We start from the raw sequence: 14980 nt of genomic DNA on the forward strand, positions 1-14980 counted from the left end.
CTCGCGTGCGTGCGTGCGTGTGTGCGTGTGTGTGTGTGTGTGTGTGTGTGTGTGTGCGTGCGCGCGCGCGCGCGCGTGTGAGAGCGGGGAGGGGGAGAAGCGCGCGAGGGTGCGTGTGTGAGTGCATGGGCGCGTGCTGAGTGTGCCGAGGCGCTGGGACCACAGCGGCAGCCTGCTGGAAGCTGCATCCAGCCAGTCTCCGGGCTTCGCGAGCGGGGACCGGGCGCAGGGCGGCAGCCAGCCGCAGGACCTGGGAGACAGGGCTTCCTCTGCCGCCACTTCGGGGTTCTAGCAGCTCGGTGCTACATCGCTGTCTCAAAATGCAGAGGATCTAATTTGCCGAGGAGAACGGCCAAAGAAGGAAGAGGAGGAAAAGGGGGGAAAAAAAAGAAAGGGTATTTTGTGGATGCTCTACTTTTCTTGGAAATGCAAAAGATTATGCATATATCTGTCCTCCTTTCTCCTGTTTTGTGGGGACTGATTTTTGGTGTCTCTTCTAACAGCATACAGATAGGTAGGTACCCTTTGTGCTCTGCTTTTGAATTGTGCATAATTTGGTGGTAATCTTTGTTCACGGTGGACAAATTAATTCATGTCATGTAGACTTATGTCATACCTTGACTGCATTCCAGGTTTAAACTGCCTGGAATATATATGTTTTTCTTAGGATGAGGCAAAGGCAGAAGACTATGCCTCTGGTACAAGAGACGGAAAGGGCTTCTCATTAATGACCCCCAGATTTTTATTCCTTCTGCCGTCACAGCATCTTCCCGTTTGTTCAGCTTCTCTAGGGGTCTGAATGCTCAGCTTGTGATCACTAGGAAGGGAGGACGTTTCTGGCCACCCACCTTGCCCTCGGGCCCCCCTGTGCCTTGACCCTCGGCCTAGGATGCTGCCGCCCCCCCGCACACGCACACGCGCACACACACCGGCTCCCGGGTCCGTGGATGTGTTTATTCGGCCTGCTAGTGTGGACGTGGGGCTCCGGGGCAGTCGGGCGCTAGCGGGCTCCCCAGCTTTCCGCCGGGCGCTGACACTGTCCTCCCGCTTGGTGTTTGTTCTTTGCAGGGGGGCTGTTTCCCAGGGGCGCCGATCAGGAATACAGTGCATTTCGGGTAGGGATGGTTCAGTTCTCCACTTCGGAGTTCAGACTGACACCCCACATCGACAATTTGGAGGTAGCCAACAGCTTCGCAGTCACCAATGCTTGTGAGTAAGGAATATTCATGCCCTTTCGGGGGGCCGCACGCGGAGAGCGAGCTGGTGTGTGTGTGTGTGTGAGTGTGTGTGTGTTCCTGCGTGTCAGTGTCCGGGCGCAGTGACTGCACGCGCGCGTGCGTGTGGCAGCGTCGGGGGAAGGTGTCGGCGATCGCGGGGACCCCCGCTGGCTGGGGCCTGGGGGGCGGTGAAGAGCCGGCGAAAGGCGGCGGAGAGTGTGCGCCCTGGGGCTCGGGTGGGTGGGTGTCGGAGGTGAGGGGGCGTCCTTGGGTGCGGGGCTCCCGGCGTAGCTGGAGTCTTCGAGGCGAGCGCTCCACCCCTGCGCCCCGCGGGCACGCGGTGCCCCGGGGCGCGCCGTCGGGCTGCTGGGTAGACGCCACGGCCCCGGGCTGGCATCCGCCGGCGCCGCTCGGGGTCCCCGTGCGGACCCCGTGAGCCTGTGTGCTCCCCCGAGACGGGACTCGTTGTCACAGCGGCCCCGCAGTGCGCTCGGCACCCGAGGCCCCCCGAGGGGCGCGGCGCGGCTGACGCAGGCCGGGGATCGCGGCCCCGGGGCGCCGCGGGCCCTCGCCGGCCGGGGCGCTTGTTCGCAGGTCGCGGGGCTCCCGCCGAGGCAGCGGGAGGAGGAGGACCCGAAAGCGGCGCGATGCGCCGAGTTCGGAAGCTGGCGAAGCCGCCGACCAGCCATTTTAGCCTCCGCAGCCGTCCTGCTACTCCCGGCGCGGCGCGCGGTGTCCGGGGAGCGGCCGCGGAGCTCCGTCCAGGCCTCAGAGTGTGGGACCCAAGCCATTAAGTCCCCGCGCGGTTCCGTGGGAGGGCCGGCGGGCCCGGGTCCAGGCGCGGCCGCCCCGGACCCCCTGCCCTCTGCCAGCGGCTGGCATCCTTTCCTGCCGGCTGGGTGGCGGCGACTCTTTCCGGACTTGACGCCCTCAGTGTTCATTGCACAGTTGGCAGTTCCGCGGGGGGACTTGCAGATGGCCCCCCTCCCACGCTGGCTACCTGCAGAGGAGCCAGCGGGACATGACCGCAGAGGAAGGCCGGCCGCGGGGTCCCCACGGTAGACAGGCAGCGGTGGCCGTCCCGCCGCTCCGTGATAAGCCTTCATCGTAGAGCCCAGGGGTTAGCTTGACTGTGGTGTCCGAAACAGCCTCCGCTAGGTTTGGAGCTCCCATCCACCGAATGGATGAAGGGACGAAACCACTGGCTTTGACCCATAGAGCAGGGGTCCTCATCATGGTCCTGCTATGCTTGGAAGTCAACTGTTCATGAAAACCTGTTTAAGAAGATTTCAGTGTTGTGTGTTTTCTTCACATGTTGGTTCTAAGTGAGAAAAGGAACTGGGCATGGTGGGGCGGAGAGAGAGAGAGAAAGAGAGAGAGAGAGGGAGAGAGAGAGAGACAGGCTTAAGTGGATTTGCAGTTTAAAAAAAAACGCCATAGACGAATATAATAATATATACCTTGGAAAATTTATATATATATATGTATGTATACAAAGAAACCGGCTGTAGTTTAATTTTTGAAGGCTTTTATGCTTGACCTGTTTACCTATCAAGTAAATTATTTTATAATTATTCATTTTATTTGATATCAGGTTTCCGGTTTTTGTTTTTTTTTTCCTGAATTGTGAGTTTGACACACAATGGTGCTAAGTATCTGACTGTATGTAATTGTATACTGGTGTGAAAATGCTGTGGAAAGTAATGAACCTAAGGCAAGATGATTATTGGAAGGATCTAGATTTTTTAAACAAGGTGAAAAGAATTTGAAAATGGTCAATGACAGAGAAGTTCACTCATTGGTGAAAATCATGCCAGGGCCTGGCTGAGAGCACAGGAAATAGGTTCCCTGAAAGCAATGAATATGTCTTCATTGCACATGCTGAATGACTGTGCTGGGCCTTTGTAAAGACTAAAAATAATGGTTAGGTAAGCTTAGGTGACTAGTTTAGGTCCTCAGTCTCAATGTTTTTGGATAGATTTATTTAATATAAATTTTATTGAAATGAGATATACAGGCAGAAACTGTACATATATTAAACACATATATAAATCCATACATTTCCACAGAATGAGTACATCCATGTAATAAGAGATAGATTTCATTTAAAAAAAAAACACAATTTAATTCGCTTGACCACAGTTCTGAGAAAATGGGAAAATCAGAACTTCATTTTGCACAGATTTTTTTTTTGTTGTTTTTCTTAGAAAATGGAGCTGAAATAAAAAGTTACATGTCTCCAGGTCCCAAATTTTCTCCTCCATGGATTATTCTAGGACACTAAAACAGATTATGGTGAGGAACTGAATGCATTTTCAAGTTTCCGACCTGGGAATTCAGAGCCATGTTCTCTGCAACTCCCGTGTTATAAGTAGTCTTACTGATTGCTGAGCAGAACTAGTTGAGGCCCTGGTACAGAAGAGAGACTCATTGAATAGAATTTTCTGGAGCTGACATTAACTCGTCGACCAGGCACTCAATTTCTTCATTCCTTTGGGAATTTTACAATCTAGAGTTTGCAAAATGAAATGGAGTGTTTGTATCCTTTTTTTTTTTCCCCCCAAGAGCAATAGAAAATGTAAAATTAGTTTACCTCTTTTCAGAGAGAGAGAGAGAGAGAGAGATGCTTGTATAAACTACGCTCACAAAGTTAGCAGTCAAGAAATGAATGGAGATCTCTAATATCAAATTTATTAAGATGAGTCTTGATCACTTAAATCGTGCTCAAGGCTTTTTGTCCTTAGCCTTTGTTTCCTTGTCTTCTCAGTCAAGGGGAATCCATGATTCCTATATGAAGTGGAAGCAGCAGTGTCAAGTATGTTGATAGAAACCCAACCGACTTTCTTCCATTTCCTCCAGAAATCTAAGGAATTCTGCTTCTTAACTCCAGTATTAAAATGTGTATCATCAATCAGTGTTCATAAAGTAGCTTGTCCTTCCTCCGAGTTAAACCATAAAAATCCCATAGGGTAAATTTAACCCTACATGTAACGTATAAATTTAATATATTAAGAAAGCAGAGTTGTAAACCTTAATAGTATAATTTCAAAATAGGAAAGATATTAGTCTGCTAATTTAGTTGTATTCCTGATATGGAGGGTCTTCTTTGGAACTGCTGAGGCCGATGGGGCTTTCAGGGTCCAGCAGGATCCATGGAATGGGTTAAAGTTATGCAAACGAAATGAAGTCATTATATTCTGAACTGAGTAAGTGACTGTGCAGGCTCTGAACTCCCTCCCACTCCCTCTTTCACAGTCACAGTGGGAATAATGGAAGGACCTACTTGTTTCCATTTGTTTCCATGGGTACCTGAGGAAATAAAGACAGATTTCCAATTGCTTACTTTCTCCTTTTATTTTCCCCTCCCTCCCCACCCACTTCCTTTCCTCCTTCTTTCTTATTAGCTAGAGAGCCTACTAAGGTGAGTTTTTTTTTTTTCCTTGAAGGTTGCTTAAACATAAGACTTCAATATGAGAAAATCCATGAAATCAGAAAAATAAATAAATTAGCATCTGATGTTCAACAGTTGAATCAGCAATGGGCCTCAAGAATTCTTTCCTTCCTTCCTTCCCCTCTGCCCCCTTCGGTATTTGCTGAGTGTCTTCTAGATGTCAGAGAATAAATGAATGCTGTTCCTATAGTAATTCATTTTTTCCTAACCTTTCCCCTCAATGCTCTTTCAAATAGTTTTCAAATCCTTATTGGCCTGGACGCCTTTCCTGTGCACTGTCTGCTGGGTCTTGTCTAAGAAGTTTAGTCTGAGGATGTGGAGATAGTCTAGTAGTTTTTCTACAAAAGCAATTTATTACAGTAACTCAACATTTTTGTGAAAATAATAAATGTGATATTGGCATATGTGTATACACCACATATTGTGTATAGGTTAACAAAATCAACAGCAGGTTTTAGGCGAATACTACATATGTTTGCATTCTAAAAAGTTTTAATAAAGTTTAATGTACTATTTACTAAAACTTTGTTTTAGTAAATTTGTTTTATTTTAAACAAAATAAAACTGTCTAAAAGGGCTATGAACATGAGTATTTGATCACATAGGGCTTTGGAATTAAAAATATTAAATAGTAAATGTCCTCTTCAAAATCTCTCCTATTTTTTACTGAAAGACTTTGACAAATAGCTATTAAGCTATTTAAAAATAATTTAATAGTTTCATATTTCAATTTCATAACAATAAATTATAAAAATAATTAAATTTCAAGGAACAGCAGATAAAATCTACTTTTCCTCTAAGCCAGCAGATGGAGATGTTGGAGAAATACTGTTCTTTTGTAAAACTGCTGCGCACTGCCTTTTGAAGCAACGTAAACCCATTCATTTAGAGAGATGGAAGAAATATGTGTAAATGGCATCTATTTTGGAAAAACTCACTTAAAATGATGTGTTTGAAAAATAACTCCGAATGCCTTTTAAAAAGAGTGCCTTCGATTTTATTTTTAAAATAGATTATCTTCAATCTTCTTGTGAATTTGATTTGGAAAGAAATTCAGGAACATCATTGATTATAAATGCTCTTGGACAAGAGAGAATTCTAAAAGTATACTTTTTCCTTGGAGAAAGAATCAAGGCTTTTTAACCTTGACTCTTCAGATCTTATTTATTTACTTATTTTATGGGAGTAGAGTTGATTTACAGTGTCGTGTTAGTTTCAGGTGTACAGCAAAGCGATTCAGATATATATATATATATATATATATATATATATATATATATATCTAAAATTTTCCTTTATAGATTACTGCAAAATATTGAGTAGAGTTCCCTGTGCTATCCAGTAGGTCCTTCAGATATTATTTTAAGGTATATTTCTTATCAGTGAATTTTAGTCATGAATTATTGAGATTGTGTATCTGTGTTCATCACATTAATTGGTGCTTGCTAAACCTTTATTACACTTTGCATGAATTTGTGTGTGTGTATATGTATAGTTATAGATTGCGAGTAATTATAGATTGGCTGGGCTATCATGTTTTGTCATTTTGTCGAGGTAATTACGAGAGCCTGGCGTTACCCACTTTAAAGTATGCAAAAATTTCATAAAACCAGAATCAACTTGGATGCGCTTAAGCAATTATGAGAATTTGTGGTGTGAAGAAAACTGGGGACAAATGTACCAGAACACAATACCTTACAACCTGGGGTGTAAATCTTCGATTATAAGCAATTGGAAGTTACAAAGAATGAAGTAGCTCTTAATACGTGAGAATAATTAATTTATCATTGGATTTTTTGTAGTTAAGCTTTCATACTCCGTGTATATCATGAGAGAATTTCAAGAAAAGACATTATACCAAACAGAAATCAAAGAATGGCTTTGGTTGAAATATTCTATTTAGTATGTGAGAAACTGAGTATTTAAATAAAAATTACTGTATGAAACTATAGAAGCTTCATAGTAACAGGGATTTATTCCTGTGCTATTCCTTTTTGAGGTCTCGCAGACTTCAACCTGCTGACTCAAGAGGTTTCCCTTTCATGTCAAGCCTTTAAAGTGATGGGGTCATTGCACCTTGACATTAGGACCATAAAATGCTGATTCATGCCAGAGCCCAGATTCTCTCGGAATCTCTTCCAAAAACACTTATGCTTTCAGACGTTCTGGAGTCCTGACAATGTTAAGGAAGGCTGTAGAGGACCAGTTGTTTCCTGGTTATTCCATCAGGTGTTGCCTTATGGTTGACTTTTCAAAGAACATGGGCTGTTTTCCCTCCTCTTCCTCTGTTCTCCTCCTTCTCCTCCCTTTTAAAAAAAGTCAGTGAAAGTGCTTAATCTGCAGAGCAGATGCTATTACAGGAAATAAACTTAAATTGAAATAGTTTGTTTTTTTTTTTTTTAGGTAAGCAGAGGATATACTCCACAGAGCTAAAATCTTGTATTAGATTTAAACATTTTATTGGGATGTTAGTGGCCACTGGGTAAATTATATTTTTCTTCTGTAACTGAATTCTACTGAAGATTCCCCAGACATGATTAAAATCCTAACTCCTTTATTCCAGCAATTTTCATTCAAATTTTCTGAGGTTTTCTCTAATGTTCTGAATAACTCATTGCCAAATGTCTTAAGTAACTATGCCTCGTCAATACAATAGGAAAATTAGTTGTTGAATTCAAGGTTACCCACAATTTTTTTTCGAATCTCAAAATCACCCACGATTTAAAAATTTTCTAAAACTAAAAGGTTTCTCAAAGCAGGTTTCACTAATTTGGGAGAAAAATGAATGTGATTCTTACAGCGCTGTCCATTAGTAGTCTAATACGTATTATTTTTGGTTACTATTCAGTTCAAAGTATTTTGTCATTTTTGATAATGCTAATTTATAGAATGAAGACATTTAAAAATTAACGTGGAGAATGAAAACATACCTTTCTTAAAGGCAGGGTCATGCCACTGCTGGCTTTGTATCCTTCACGACTTTTTGTCTATTACACAGACTGCATATAGCAGAGTGTCTTGTTATAGAATTATACTTGTTAAAGTCAGAATTTTGCTCTTACGCTGCTTTTGGATTTCAGAAGAAACAATTTATTTAGTAAAATCTGCCTCCTATCCTATTTAGATAGAGGTGTGATATATTTTTCATTTTCATCTACAACTTAGATATGTTCAAAGCTATTATATTTATCCCTAAAGCTACATTGCTCTATGTTAAAATGCTTTGCTGAAATAAATGCTGTTGGGGTGATGCAGAAGCCGTGTTGCAGTGGTTAGAATACAGGGGTCCTTTCTCAGGGCCCTGAGGACTATGGGTGGGCCCAGCTTCCATTTTTGTTTTGGACTTTCCACAAAAAGTGACTGTTCATATACCTTGAATAGCCACAAAATTGTCTTATCTCCCCACAACCCCCCATCCCCAGGATATTATATACCACAATTTTCTGTGAATTCCTTCATTTTTTATTTAAATTAAATAAAAAACTCCAATATTTATTTTATTTTATTTTTAATTAATTTTTACTGGAGTAGAGTTGATTTACAGTGTTGTGTTAGTTTCTGCTGTACAACAAAGTGAATCAGTTATACATGTACATGTATCCACTCTTTTTAAATTTCTTTTCCCATATAGCTCATAACAGAGTATTGAGTAGAGTTCCCTGTGCTATACAGTAGGTCCTTATTAGTTATCTGTTTCATATATAGTAGTGTGTATATGTCAATCCCAGTCTCCCAATTTATTCCTCCCTACCCCCATTCCCCCTTGGTAACCATAGGAAATTTTTTACAAAGCACCGAATTACAAAAAATATATATTTTTTAGAGATATTTGAGCATGAGAAATTTATAGACACAGTTTCTTACAGACCAGTTGCTTTAATATTTGCACTAATGGGTGTGATTCTTTTATATGCATGCCTTTTTTTTCTTTTTTGTATTGGCAGTTTATCCTTAGAATTTGTTTTCCAGTAATTTAGCTATTTTTATCCTATTGATAGTTTGCTTCAGCAAAAATAAAATACAACTTGTAATTATAGTTTTATTTTTCATATGTTAATTAACATAATATTGCAAAAAATCATCCAAAATGCTCAGTACTAATGTGTACCTTAAGGTTAAAGACAGTTTTAAAATGTAGAACCTTGACAATTATAAGAGTCTTCAACTGAATAGAACAAGTAGGTTTGGGAGATAAGGGTTCATTATAGGAGGGGATTTATGAGGAGATAGTTTCTTAGATTGTTTTACTTTTCATCTCAACATTTCTTAAAGAAATGACATATACCCGTCACAGTTTTACTATTTAAATTATTATTCAGAATTTTACTTTATAGTTTTAGTTATGTTAATATCTACATTTTTTCCTGACTTTATTTTAGTATGTACAATATGAGCACAAACTGAATTGAATTGAGAAATACCTGAATTCTAGTTTGTCTACAGTCCTCTGAACAGGGCATCATATTTCTACTGAGCTATTTACCCTTTGTGTAAAGTTAATTTCAAACTATAAATACTATGGTATTCACTTTATGCTGCTCTGATACTTGTACTCTGATCAAATTTCGGTACCTCAGAAGGTGTCCCTTCAATGCAAATATTTTTCATCTAATCTTTATAAAAACCCAGTGATACTGATTGAAATGATAGAAATATGTTTATATAAACTGAGTGTATCTATGCTTATTATGAAAACAGAGAAGTGTTACCTAATTCTTCATTGCTACAACATAATATGGCCTTGGTCAATCATTTCTAACTTCAGCATAAAATTAATTGAAGCTCATGTTATATAATTTGATATAAAAAAAGGTTTTCTCAACCCCTAAACCTTTTGCAGCTGATGCTAAGACTTTGCATTAAAATACTCTTTCAGAATTAGTATTCATTTTACAATTTCCCTTGTATCAGTATTGGGTCCACTGCAGTAAGAATATGTCAGCGATATGTGATTATGTATTTTTTTATTGTTTATGCAAGAATAAAAGGATAGAATGAGCATTTTGAAATAATTATTTTCACGCCAAAAGGAAAAAAAAATTCCTTTGTTGTAGATTGAAATTGCAAGATTTCTTAATGTGTCAGAGGGGACCGTGGACAAACAGGAAAAATTCCAAGAGGCAGTGTAACTTGGTGTACTAGGCAGAGGAGTTGGAATTTGGAACTGGGAATTTTTTCCTTTTCTCTCTCTTTCTGTTTAAGCTTCTCGTTGACCTGGTGTTTGCTTAGTTTGCATGTCTGCAGTCAGACTTCTACACTAACATTGAGCTACTATAAAACAGTGAATTCTTATAATATTACTTTTGATAGATAGAATTTGATAGATACTATTAACTACTTCCAGAGGGAGAAAAGAAAGAAACGAAACGTTCTGGATCCCTCGTAGGCAAAAACACCACTTTCAGGCACTTTATTTTTCTAGGCTGGTAAAAAAGTCGTTCTTGTTAATTATGAGGTAAAACATTGACCGAAAAGTTTCAGAAAACGTTGTAGCTAAAAATATGTAATGTGGAACATACTACTAGGGTTTGAATTTATGAGAGTCATAATAAACTTTACCTCCTGCTTGGGGTTCCTGAGATGTTTTAGCAACTCAACAACTAATAAATGCTAATAGGGCTTATCAGCAGAACACAGAAAAATTTGTCTTTTAGTTTTATCTGGTGGTGATTTATTCTCCTTTTTTTAACATCTAGATAATGGTCCTAACAATCCTAGATATATTTTAAAATATGTTAGCATGTCTTACAAGAATATTTAACAAAATTAATGATAATTCTTGAATGATATATAGGGTTTTTTTGTCATTGAAGTTAGTCACGCAAAAAATTACTGAAGCGCAATTTGGGACTGAAACGCAGGACACAATGAGTAGTTTCAATCTGAAGAATAAAGATTGTAAGCTGTAGGGGGATCAGCTTAGTCCATATATTGGGGAGTATTGTCATCTACATTTTAGTGGCACTAATTTGGAACATTTTAAACATATTCCTAGAAGGTTTCGTGTAAGCCGTTTATTGTGAATTGCAGCTATTGAAAAGGACTGCCTGTTTTCAATAATCCAGCTACCACAGAAGTAGCTCCTGGATTCTAGAATGGGAGGAGGACTTCCCTTAAAAAAGTCTCTCCTCCTCGCAAGAATTTGGCAAGGAAAGTTCTGGAAGTGCCGATCTCCAGCCGTGGTAGGGAAAGTGTGTGTTTGCTAGTTTTTCTAGAGAGATACACTTCAATTTAGGGCATGAGTTTCTTCTTTATGCGTATCTTATCTTGTGCTTGGGAGGAACTGAAAGATTTCAATCTCATTTTCAGTTTGTGTATGAAATGGAGGTATTGAGCTTTGTAATTCCTGAGCACTTTCACAGTTTGTAGCTTTATTCGTTTTATCAGTTTTTAAGTTGTTACTAGTTTACAGTGTTATTATTAATTTCCATCTGGAGAGGAAATTTTAGGAACAGAGGCAACAATTCAGAGGGAATATCAAGGAACAGTAGCGTTTCAGTTTTTTTCTTTATCTCTCAGAACACAGACAAGTCAAGAATTGTCATCTTAATGATAAATGTGCAAGCGTTTTGTCTACAAAAATAAAAGACGTTGATCCTTTGCAGTTTGCAGCTATGGTGTCCTGGGACACAGAAGAGCATTAGCTGAGTCTGAACTTGGAACGGAATTCTGGTCCTACTGTTAGATGTGTGACATCAAACAAGTTGTTTAGCGCAGCTAAGTCTCCGTTTCCACCTTTGTAAAAGGGAATCATACATTATAGGATTATTTTGAAGACGGAGAATAGGCGTAAAAGACTGTGTTTGTCACATCTAAGTGCATGGAAGTTAGTGGGCTTGTTATCACTTTCTGTGTTGAGATCTTTGGATGGTTTTGATAAGCACTTGTTGAGGACAGAGAAAAATGCATTTCTAGTTTCTTGCTGGAATCTTTTCCTGCTGTTTGTATACCAGGGCAGGACTGCTAGGTGACAAAGAAGAGACTAACAAAACAAACCGCATAAGCCCCTTAAAGATATGTTTAGCACACTAAAATAGGAGAATGGCTTTTAAAAGCCGAGATGCTGAAACTCAAGCAGTATCACCGTGTCACATGTCACTTCCAGGAGGATGTTGAACAGTTTGGGCTCTTCATCCCCGGTGGGGCTTTCAAGCACATAATTAAGATAGCTACACACATTGTCTAACTGTGCACATTATAGACTCCTCATGGTTTAATTCACCTAATTAATTAAATTATATTTCTTTAAATGAAAAGCAGATGAGAGAACGCAAGCTTTAGAACCGGACAAATGTGGGTTTGAATATGATTAGGAGCTTTATGACACAAAGCGTGTGTTTTTCTCTTTTGTGGAATGAAGCTATTTCCTCATCATGCCTGATACTGTTATGGGGGGTTGAAATGAGAAAATAAGAGCCTTGATTAGTTTGTCACAAGTGACCCGAATATTCCCTTCTTCCCTGTACCCCAGCCTTTTACTGTGAACTAAACAGTGTGCTTGGAGAGGTGGAGGAAAATAAAATGGAAATTCTTGTCTTCAGAGAGCTTATATATTCGAAAGCTTTATATTTATGCATAACTTTTGTCTTCTCAAAACACTTTCCTAGCTGTTTGGTCTTCACTGTAGCTCTGTACAGTTTCTAGGATAAATGGAATTATTATTATACCCATTTCCAGGTGAGAAAACAAACTGGAGTTGTTCTAAGCAACTCTAAATTTGTGGAGGAACTTCTTTTAGAAAACACATCTTCTGCTTCCTGGGTCAGTTTTTTCACAGTGTCAGAGGGCAACGCAGCCAGTATATTAAAATGAGCAGGTGTGGTTTGAAATTACGGCTCCAACATTTACCAGTTGTGAGACTTTGTATATATCAGTTAAACTTTCTAATCCTGTTTCCTCCTCTGTAAAATGGGGGTTATTATAATACCTGCCTCATGAGGAAATTGTCAGATTCAAATGATAATCATTGCCCCATATAATACAGTGACTGATGCTGCTAATTTCAGTGATTTCCAATCCCCCCGAGGGCATATTAATTATATACACTTAGCTCCATGCTTTTAGAGGCATGGAAGGGAAGTAGATAAGGAGATCTAACATAGCTCTCTGTAATATTTAAATTAGTAAGCTTCTTTAATACAACCATTTGAGCTAATACTGGAGACTAGGGTTTTATTGTTGTCATTTTTAGAATACTGGTGAATGTGCACATTTACCAAGAATTTTAATGTGTTCTTGATCCCAAAACAGATAAACAGTAAGAGCTAAAAATCATGCATGAGGTAAAAAATGCAGATTTGGGTTATCGTTAAGTGTGAATATGTAATACTGTTCAGTTATCCGTTCCACCATCAGTACATTTGAGCAAATGGAAATGATGGTGTCGTTGCCCATGACGAGGGTGACATTAGACACGGGACTGGCTCTTTATGGCTTCTTCCCTGTGGATCGGTCGTCTGCCTCTTACTGCATCCAAATCCATCACAGGATTCTTCTTTCTTTACCTTTCTAAAATTTTAGTAGATACCTGTGTAATGCCAGTCTTTTAGGTAATGTCTCAGGTGACGAAGAACAAGATAAGGTTTCTGTATTGGAAATTATTCATGGGTGCAGAATTATTTTTAGGGCAAAAGTAGAAGTAGTTAATCCAGGTCAGCTACATGATTTTCGTATTATTTTAGAATGTATTGTGTACTCATTGTTTCCAGATCATTTATAAATATTATCGTATACCTTGGAACTAGATTTGGATCAAAGTGTCTTAAGAGCAGAAATGGTAATTATAAAAATTATGAAGAAAATATAAAAGAGGTAGAAGCTGAAAACTCATTGCTTGTCTACTGACTTAGAATATATTGTTGAAAAATGGGGCAACTAAATGAGGAACTAGTGATATTAACAGTGATGTGAATTGAAGATCTTTTGTAAACAATTTTAAGTTTTGAATCACATTTGGAGATGATAATTTATATTTTATTTTGCAAGATTTTCCTTTTTTTTGGCTTCTCTGCCAAAAGTTCTTCAATTCAGTTTGAAATATCATAGACTACAGAAATTGCTGGGTAGTTTTACCTAAATTAATTTGATGTTGACTAAATTATTTAATTATTATAAATACTATTTTAGTTTGTTACTGAAGAAGCAGGTTGAAAGTCTTACAATACTGTAATACGTTGTATAAAATACTAAAAATGTTGATGCATATAGCTATTATGAGTAATCTGAGAGACACACCTGGCTAGTTCTCTTGTAATGTTAAAACAGGTTTTATATGATCTAAACGATTGTAGTAACAGTTTGAAAATTTCAGGTGGCAAAATCTTGATTATCTGAAAAAAATTGAATCAGTTTTAACATGTAGAAGAAATATATAAAAGGATTAAAAATTTGTCAACAATAACATTTAGGTATTGTGGGTGATTTAAAACCTAAAACATGCAAAAATTAGAATTTAGATTCTTAAGGATTGTGTTTTGAGGTTTAAACATTATGAAGTAAGTAACTCAGTCACGTGGTAATTTTTAAACATTACAAAAGGGGATATAATAAATACTATTTATGTCTTTTCTTCCCCAATTCTGCTTCTCTCACAGAATCACCATCAATGGTTTCCAGAAATACTAGTGTCATAAATACACTGTTCTTTCCGTATCTTGATAATTTGCTATATTAACATAAACTGGAGACCTCTTTTATCTGCCCAGTTTCCTCCTTTGGAGTTCCTGCATGGTATTCTGTTGTTATTTAGCCTGTCTTTTGTTGATGACTGTTCCCATCTTTTCCTGACTATATTAATAATGTGTGCCAGTGGGTTTGCAGAATAGATTTCTATGAGTGGAATGACTGAGTCAAAGGATGTTTGCATTTAAAATTTTGCTACATATTCAAAAAGGTATGCGATTTACATTCCTACCTAGAGTGTAGGAATATGCCTGCTTTCACCTACTCTCTGGACTAGTGTACAATATTAAACTTGTTTAAGGTTTGCCATTGCTATTTCACTGCTTAGATTTACAACGATACGTTTTGACTGAAGTTAAACGTTTCTCACCACAGTATTTGCATTTCTGTGTATGTGTGTGCATGTGCTTGCACTCAAGGGTCTGTTCATAGCTTTGCCCAGTTTTCTCTTGGGTTGTGGCTCTATTTATTATTTATTGATACAACATACATGAAAGTAACACCTACTTGTCATGAGTTGCCACTATTTTAGCCAGATTTTTTTTATTGAAGTATAGCTGATGTAGAATGTTGTGTTAAATTCTGCTGTATAGAAAAGTGATTCGGTTATGCATATATATATACATTCCTT

General features: G+C 39.0%; 1 protein-coding gene across 12 annotated transcripts in view; it reads left to right on the top strand.

The window, feature by feature from the left end:
* The first annotated feature begins 123 nt into the window (after positions 1-123).
* Positions 124-14980, top strand: part of GRIA2 (glutamate ionotropic receptor AMPA type subunit 2) — a 164772-nt gene continuing 149915 nt past the window's right edge. For 11 of the 12 annotated variants that reach the window (XR_009008434.1, XR_451179.2, XM_007184152.2 and 8 more), the window contains exons 1-2: positions 124-514; positions 1069-1209. Coding sequence is in view for 10 of the 12 variants with exons in the window: in XM_007184152.2 (XP_007184214.1) it covers positions 427-514; positions 1069-1209 (229 nt within the window). In the remaining 2 variants the exon portion in view is untranslated. The remainder of the gene's footprint in view (positions 515-1068; positions 1210-14980) is intronic. The other variant, XM_057547300.1, reaches the window with a different exon arrangement.

This window comes from Balaenoptera acutorostrata, chromosome 5 (genome assembly GCF_949987535.1).
Source record: "Balaenoptera acutorostrata chromosome 5, mBalAcu1.1, whole genome shotgun sequence".
NCBI classification, from domain to species: Eukaryota; Metazoa; Chordata; class Mammalia; order Artiodactyla; family Balaenopteridae; genus Balaenoptera; species Balaenoptera acutorostrata.